The following is a 9,086-nucleotide window of genomic DNA, read 5'->3' as shown; positions in this document are numbered from 1 at the left end:
AAAAAAAAAAAAAAAAAAAAAAATGTTATCAACCTTCAAGTGCACCTGAACCAGCTGCTACAGTGAAGTTCATCTGTGTACTAACTGTCAGAAATCAGGTGTTTTGTTGGTGTCTGTGATGCCCTGTCTCTTGTGAGCATTGTTTTTATGACTGTCAAGGTATTATGATGTTAATAAACTTGGGTCACACTACTGGGCCTCAAGGCTGTGGTGCACCATGGGATTGATGGATGATTCTGTTGTCAGTTCAATTTAAGAAACTCACTGAGAGAGAAGGTTGGAGGGATGAGTGTAGACATGTGGGGGGAGGTGGATTGATCTACAGTAAGAATAGAAGTGAAAAAACAAAAGTGCTTCGGAGTTGCTTAATATCTGGATCGCAGGTATTTTATTCTCTGAAAGGTCTCGGCTGACCGTGGACAGGTCGTCAGTCAGTGCTAACAGGAGAGACGGACAGCCGTGGACGCTCACATCTGCAGCAGCGATGAAGCATAACCAATTAACCTAACATGCATGGCTGTGAACTGTGACAAGAAAGCTGAGCATCTGGAGGAAGCTCGCACGGGCGCTGGGAAAATGCTGGCTGCACACTCAAAAGTCCCGGCGAACCTGCAGGTTCTGCATCAGCTTCTCTGACCACTCTCGCCCTTGAGAAATACCCCGGCAAAACTGACAGATCCACACACACACACACCTGTGCGCCTATTGATTCCCTCTGTTGGTGCGTGCAGAAAAAATGATTAGCATTCTAGGTCACCACAGAAAGCTGCACAACACACACAGCAAACATGTCAGCGGAGCAGCACACACACCACTATTGATTTGGTGTGTCCCATCCTACAGCTGTGTTTTGGTGGAGATTCATTTCTCTCTGTTGATGCAGATTATCAGATGAGCAAAAAAGAAAAAAAAATCAGCTGAGGATGTTTCTGGATTTTCACAGCTAAAATATGAAACGTTGTATTAAAAAAACATGAAAATCTTCTCCACTTGACATTAACACATTGCTTCCTCACTCTTTTTATGTAAAAATGTGGCAGATTAGATTTAGTCAAAATAGAGAACATTTGTTCTACATGCATCTTTAAAAAGAGCTTTGTGTTTTTCTCTTGCACGTGGAGTGAAGCGATGTGAGACACAAGCTTCCTCATTTAAATCTTTTATTCAGTTCTTTTTTTCATTGTTTTTAGGAATGAAACTGAATACCATAGAGGTTGTTATCATAGTACCTGCATGTACAACAAATTTAAAAGAGACATTCAGTCAAGCTGCAGCAATCATACATATGTTGAAAAAAATAAAAATAGATGAACCAGAGAAATGCTCAAAGTCACATTCACCATCTGTCTACTTTTTGTGTCACGTCTCATGAAAACACTTTTTTCCCCCCGTTATTGTCATTGAACATGGCTGTTGGATAAAAACTCTTCCATTGCCTTGCTGATAGTAGGTATTGCAAATAGATCCAGAATCTGATGTGTCTCTGAGGATGCTTTGGGTTTCTTAAAGTCCCACTTCAATTATCTTTTGAGCCATTGTAAAACCATTCCCAGTGGTCTTTTAATTATGCTGTTTTTAGGCATAAAAAAAAAAAAACTTTTGTTTCAACAGAGCAGCAGGAGTTCATTAGAAATTCACCTCTAAGATGTGGGCAGGACTACCAGTCTAGAGTAAGCGTGCCCTCCTTTCCCATCATCCTCCAACTGAAAATTGGAGATAATATCAAAATGGCGAGCAACATTGGAGCTATCCAGTCATACACTTCAGAGCCAGATTCCAGCTCAGACGAGGAGAACTAAGACGTACTATTTGTCTGCAGGTGGATGCTTCACAATAGAGAATAGCAGGAATCTAGTGGCCTGCTGGTAGTAGCACCTACGTCACAGCTACAGGCTTCTTCCAATAACATTTTTCATCTTCTTAGCCAGCAAGGCTAAGTGGGCTCTAAATGGTTTAAAAGAGGGCAGAAAATGGGTTTTTCTACAGATTTGATGGTGGGCCCACCTGTGTGGGCTGAAGTGGGCTCTTAGTGGGCTGGCTCGCTACTCTAGCCAGCTGCCCAGTGGACAGCAGAGGTAACAGGGTCGCCCAGGCTCCCGGTCCATGGGCAGCAGAGCCAATGTGGGCAAACACAGGACCACCACAGAAACTGCGGACAAACCCAATTGGGACTCATTTTGTGGGGCTCACCTGGCCAGGCTAAGTCACAACGATTTGAATAAAGAAATACTCAGAAATGCAATTTAGAGCTTAACTCTCTTCATGTATGTCCTCCATCATGAGAAAAATTCTACATGAACATGTAAATAAAACCCAATTTTCATTGGAGTGGGTGTTTAGTTCAGTGTGAAGAGTGTAGATTGTCCGGTGTTGGGAGAGAGCAATCCTTTGTGTCGTGTTTATGACCCTCTGCAATGCAATTATATTAGACACTATTGGGAACCATACGCTAATTCAGCATACGCAAAAGTTATTCTTGTGCACCAGTAGAATAGGTTAAATTATTCTTCCTCAGTGCCTTAAAGACATGGAGTCTCTTTTCAATCGTTACCAGCAGCTCAATCGAGTTTGTGTTCAAGTCTGGACTTCCAAAAACCAGAAATCAGTTAGCCTTTTTACCTACTTTTTTTTTTCTTTTGCAGGTGATGATCAGCTCCTCACTTGTTTAAAGTCTCAGTTATTACCATATACTTTGTGTTATTGAAGCATAACAGATTTGCATACATGTTCTGTTGTTAAAGTTATCCAACCCGTATTTCATCTTGATTGAATTTGTTAATGTTCTGGCATTTCATTACTCCATCATCCGATCTTATTCAAGGTTTTTATTTGCCATGTATGCAAACACATTGGAATTCTTGTGCGAAGCTCTCAGAGTCTCAGTTTATGTTAAGGGAAGAATATGAATATCTGTACAAGTTTGATAACAGTATAGAGATTGTGAAGTATGTACATCAGAAAACATTCAATTCTATTATATTTACATAGCCCAAAATCACAAAGAAATGTTGCCTCATTGGGCCTCATGCGGATAATTTTACAGATGCAGAAAATTTGTCATAAAATATGAAAAATAGCTAATAACAAAAAATTAATAAGAATGATGAAAAGTACAAAAAGCTGCAGGTTCACTGGAGGGCTGGAAGTAGTACAAGAGCAAATAGAAGAGACTGAATTTTACATGTTGACCAATTACAAAAAGACACATCGCACATGTGTGTAGAAAGTTATAAGTGTTAGGAAAAATAAAATCCAAATAATGTTACATAACGTTGCGCCTCTTTGGAGACAGCCTGCAGAGTGCTGCTGTTGCACATCAAGTCAGATTTTCACATAAAAGCTACAGAAGTTTATTAGCGCTGTAAACCACTCTGTTGTTACATTTCTTGCATTCAGGTTGTCTTTGTGACTATTGTGTCGTTGTTGCAACCAAATCATTTAAAACTTTAATATTGTCCCTCTGTTTGCACAAAATCTCCTCTGTCCTCCGGCGGACTGCTTTTAAAAATCATTTTTACATAAAAATTGTTTTATTCATGAACTCTTCGCTCCTACTGGTTTGGGGAGAACTGGAGGCAGCGCATCAGCCAATCAGCAAACTACTCACTGATAAAATTACTTTACTCCCCAGGAGTCACAGGGATTTAAGAACATGCTGAGACACTCTGAAGTGTGATTCTTGATGTCCTTGCTCTTATAAAGCAGTGAATTTGTAGGCTGAGAATTTTAGGATTTCATTTTGTCCTAAAAATGATTACTTTCATGACAGCCACAGGACACATTCCTGGCTTGTGTGGATTAGTGAGTAAAGATGACCTTCAATAACTTCATAGTGTCTAACTCCTGCTCTATTTTAGCATTATTTGCCCGTTTTCATTTGGAGGAGCAGAGCAGTTTAGAAGCAGGTGATGCTATTCAATATGACTGACCTCTTAGGCCTTAAGCTACGTTCACACCGAATTCTACTTTAGCGTCACATTTGCTGCTTGACGCTTGTCCAAAAATGCATTCATGGTACAGGAACAGGTGTGCCTTGCAGTTTCCTTGAGCTCGTTCAGCCACATCAAGGGGTGTCGTGGTAACACTTTATAACAAGATTCCCTTAACAAGCTTTATTAACCCATTAAAAACATTAATAATGTGTTTATAGGGTCTAAGTAAGACATTTATTACCACAATAAGCCAAATACGGTTTATTAACATATTTAGTAAGATAAATTAATATCTAAAGTGAGTCTCCTAAGGCCACATTGATAAACTGCATACAACCTTAACAATTGTATGAACTATCTTCGTCAACATAATGAGTGTTTTGCAGAACCTCATCTAAAGATCTTGTTGAAAAAATAGAATGTTTTGGGTCTCTGTCTTTTGTGTCATTAAGTATTTGTCAGGCTAACATAGCTTGCACACACTTACCTAAGGGTAACATCATTCGTCGTTGGTCGTTTGTAAAGTTAGTACTAACCTCTTATGCCTCGTTTCCACTGAGCGTATGTTCCAGTCAGGCCGATATTTTAAGCCAGTGTTTTTCAGCCTTTTTCCTTGGCAAAAATTCTACGGCAAACCAGCATCCAAATATGTAAACAGGGGAAACTGTAGTCTGTTTTGAGGTACAGTCCCTCCACAATCTTATGACAATTTTTTGTAATAATTCAGGCAGAAAAGCTGGAAGTTGTGGCTGTTTTTCCAAAATGTTATAAAAGTTGTGATCGTTTTCAATAATAACTTTCAACTTAATTAGTTGCTCAAGTAGTTGTTTTATCCTATATCAATTCATTAAAAACTTTAATTGGCAATTTTATGTGACCACACAAAAAAGCAGTAAAATATTCTTTCCAGAGAGTAATGTACTTATTTTTTTTATATTTCTTTGAATGTTTGTACCAGAGCAACTGTAATTTTTAAACAATTATATGACCACAGCATGCTTGCTTTTTACACATAAAAAACACAGTAGATTACATACATTGTTTTAAGCGATTCAATTATAAAATGAACCCAATAAGGTTGTGCATGGTGATTGGCGGAAGGTTTTTACGACAAAAAACGTGTCTGTATTCCTCTTCACTGCTCGTAATCTTCTCTTGAGCAACATTAAATACTATATATACATATATACATATATATATATATATATATATATATATATATATATATACACAAAGCACCAAAAGATGGTCCAACTTTGAGTGAAAATGCTCACTTAAATTGCCTGAACCATTTTAAACCGGACCAGAATGTACCAGATTGCACCACTTAGTGACAACAAGGCTTTACTAACTCTGTGCTCCTGCAGCATGTACAGTATAAATGAAAAAATCCTAAAAAAAACAAAAAAAAACATCCTGATGACTGTTTTTCACCTCCAACCCTCCACCCTCACAAATGCAACTTTACATGTTACAAGAAAACCATAATAAAAGTATTTACCTCTTTCAATCTAAAAGTTAAGTGTGTGTGAAACCTGCCAGTGTTTGTGTTGTACTATTCATGTCATGTTTCACATTTTCTGATTTAAGGGACACAGCAGCTGCTGAGAAAAAAACTTCTCAACTTTTCTTTTAAAATTGTGTTGAAATCTACCTTAGATTAAAATAAACTTCTTCCAAATTCTAACACGAGTGGAAACTCTCCAAACAAAAAAAATCTAATTTTTATACTTAGACGTTTCTTGAAAAAATAACTGAGCTTTCAAAAAGGATTTTGAAGAGTTTATATATTTACTGTGGAGTAAATGATGGTAGACTTTGCATTTCAACCCCCCATCAAATATTGTTAGCATCATCATATGGGTTTATATAGAGAAAAATCGTTGCGGTAACAGAAACTCAGCAAGTAGCTGAGGTGATTCATGCATTCTCAGCAAATAAAGGCATAAAGTGTGTGAGAGAGAGAGAGAGACAGACTGATAAAAGAAGGGGAGGAAGAGGCAAGGCAGGAAGTAAATTAGAAAGAGTTGGAGGAAGGAGTGAGAGAGGAGTATAGAGAGAAAGGTAAAGAGATGGAGAGTGCGATGGACAGAGATAGCGGTGCCTTGCAGCTGTGTCCATATCTCTCTCCTCCAATGACTCCACCAGCAGCAGTACAACTAATGGACTCTGTCCTTCTCTGCTGCCTTATCTGGCTTCTCTCTCTCTTCTGCATCCTTTCTTCCTATCTCTCAGTACTCAAAGCTGTACTATCTTTCCACTTAACAGCTCCACCTCAATCTAATTTTTATCACTCCTTGGTTTCTTTTTCTTTCTAACTATCTCACTTTGAAAACTCTCAAACAATCTTCCTCCACTTTCCTATCTTTTTAGCTTCTAATATTTTTGTATTCACCTCTCAGCTAGGATAAAAATCCCTAAAATGTGCACCAATTTTCCTTCTCACTGAACGGGGCAGAGGTTTAAAGTATTTTTTGGTGTCTAAGCCACACACTTTGATGTATTTACTTTTGCTCACTAACGCAATAGGATTAAATATTTGCTTTCTTTCCTTAAGGTTCATTTATTTTACATTTGAATTAGTTACACATTTGAAACCCTGTTTTGTGACATGATCAAAAAAAGGATTTCTCATGGCCTCAAATGAATTATTTGAAGTGTCCGTTACTCACCTTTCAATGTTATTCAGTTGTTTTTCCTGTGAGGAGAGTGGAACTCAAGCTTGAGTCAAAGGGAGTATTCAGCCTGGAAAACCGAGTTCACTTATTTGTTCTGGATCGGGTCCTGAAACCTGCGTTTGGTCTGTATTCAGACTGGCGTCTACTGGAGATTTCTGTGTAGAACCAAACCTTGAAAACAAAACCATGTGACTAACGATCTCTTAAGTCATTGGCCAGCAGTTATGAGGGCGGGTCAAAACAGAACAGAAAGATGGATGCCCTGCCGCCTGCAAATGCTTTCCAGAATTTTGAGCGTCTGTATGAAGGCTAGGCTCAACACTTTTTGCTGCAGCTTTTGTACTGCAGAGGAATCCTGCATGACAGTTACTGGAGACGCTACAGTTACAGATATACACTCTAATAAGCACATTATTGGGAGAACTACAGGTTCACTTAAAGCAGACCAAATGTGTCTGAATCAGTTTGAATACATCCTAGGGTGTATTCAGACTGATGTATCTTCCCCCGATAATGCAAGTTTCAGTCTGAATACACTAAAAAGAATCCTAGACCAAGAACCGCTCCCAGACCCATTTTTCAAGGTGGTCTTGGTTCGTTGCCAAATGGACAACTTTGGTTCACTCTGACAATTTTCAGTTGTTTCAGCATGAAGTTTCTCCTCGACTGAAAGAGAATCTCTTGTTCCTGTAAATGAAAACATCTCAGTAATTAATTGCGTCCTTCTGTTTTTGTGGCTTTCAGATGACACAGGAGCAGTACATCCTGGCAGCCCAGCCCAACCCTTTGCACCATCGAGCAGCGTCAGTCTGCGGTGCGCAGGTGTACCCAGCAGTGGGCATCTACGGCTGGAGGAAGAGATGCTTGTACTTCTTCATCCTCCTCCTCCTCGTCACAATGATTGTCAACCTGGCACTGACCATCTGGATCCTTAAAGTCATGAACTTCACTCCGGTAAGACCTGAATGTGAACGACCTAGAATAGTTTTGTGGCGTTTCTTTTAAAAGAAAACCAAGTTCAAGACTTAGATACTTTATTGGTATTGTTACAGGTACAACAATAAAAAAACAGTACTCTCTGATCAGTACATCACTCTTTACTGACTTCTGATTGGAAGATTGCAGATTTGGTTACCACCTTGCGGCCCCATGTGCCCAAGTGTCCTTGGGCAAGACACTGAGCCCCACATAGCTGCTAGAGGTTAAAGGTTGGCGCCACTGTTTGGCATGTCCTATTTTTTAAGAGTAAATAACCTCAAAAGGTGACAACACTACCAGATACAGAAGTGCATCGCATTGACTTATGGTCTTTATCTTGTGTTTACTCTTTAAAAAAAATAAAAAAAGAGTTTATCCTTTTATGTAAAGGCAGATCATGGTGGAAGTTTGGAAAACTGTGTTTTTTCAAGGAGTAACTAACCCATCACTGAGAGTTGCATCACTCATTTTGTTTCACTACAGAACGTCTCAAATCTCACATTAAATTAACTTTTTGCTCCATGAAAGGACAAGCTGTAATTACTGTGGGTAAAAATTGTTTGTTCCAACAGTTTTTACACACCATTGATTTCTTCCGCTGTGTTTTAGTATGGAGGTCTGCAGGAACGGACCCTCTTCAGGGACCAGCTTTCTAGGAACAGCAGACTCATAAGATTTCCTTAAATGGACATTGACCTCTTCCATATTATGTTGACTCCCTACACCTATTAATGTAATACAAATAATAAAACCTCCATGCTCTTGTTTCTTGATAAAAGTATGATTTTATCACCTTAATGTTGATAAATATCTTTAGAATTTCCAAGAATTTCTTTTTGGTCTTTTTATAAGTTCTTTCATTCTGCTTAAAATGTTGTGAATCAAAGAACACATTTACTGAAAGAAAAAAAAATGGAATCGTGTTTTAGTTTAACTCTGTGATCTTTCACAAAGTCAGGGCTAAGCTGCTCTTTTTAAGATAAGCTTATATAAATAAACTGCTTCTTTTTTTCAATTGAGATCCAGCATCTCATAGTTTTGAGAAATATTGTCATATTCACTCCTTCATTTCTAAAATGGGCTCTGTGCTTCATGATTGTTGAAAATGTTGAGACACATAGTCAGGCACAGACAATAAACTCCAAAAGTATTGCTAAAAAAACAATCTTTCATTTAGTTATTTCAGATCAGCTCCCTATTTATAGTCTCAATAAGAACCACCCACCTAAAAGCATTGCAGCTTTATGTTTGAGGCCGCTATTGCTCAAAAAAACAGCCAAACAAATAAGTCATTATCACTTGAAGAATGAAACTTCAAACTTAAAGTTCTATTAGTTGTTACACACCAGTGTGTGAAACTAGTTCTTCATATTCATTCCATCCCCTGGCAGGTTGGTGAGCCCCCAATCCAACCCTTCATGCTAAGTGTCAAGAGGGAGGTATGGGGTCCCATTTGGTATGACTCAGTTATGGATTTAAGCCCATAGGGCAAAAACTC

General features: G+C 38.5%; 1 protein-coding gene across 1 annotated transcript in view; it reads left to right on the top strand.

Moving 5' to 3' along the window:
* LOC112137166 (zeta-sarcoglycan) overlaps positions 1-9,086 on the top strand; it is a gene marked incomplete at its 3' end in the record, with an annotated part of 352,152 nt that overhangs the window by 216,568 nt on the left and 126,498 nt on the right. Inside the window, 1 exon segment of the mRNA XM_024259329.2 lies at positions 7,355-7,564. Coding sequence (XP_024115097.1) covers positions 7,355-7,564 — 210 coding nt within the window.

Source organism: Oryzias melastigma, linkage group LG1, assembly GCF_002922805.2.
Source record: "Oryzias melastigma strain HK-1 linkage group LG1, ASM292280v2, whole genome shotgun sequence".
In the NCBI taxonomy this organism is placed as follows: Eukaryota; Metazoa; Chordata; class Actinopteri; order Beloniformes; family Adrianichthyidae; genus Oryzias; species Oryzias melastigma.
Note: the sequence above shows the minus strand (reverse complement) of the source record. Positions and strands in the feature narration are given on the sequence as shown.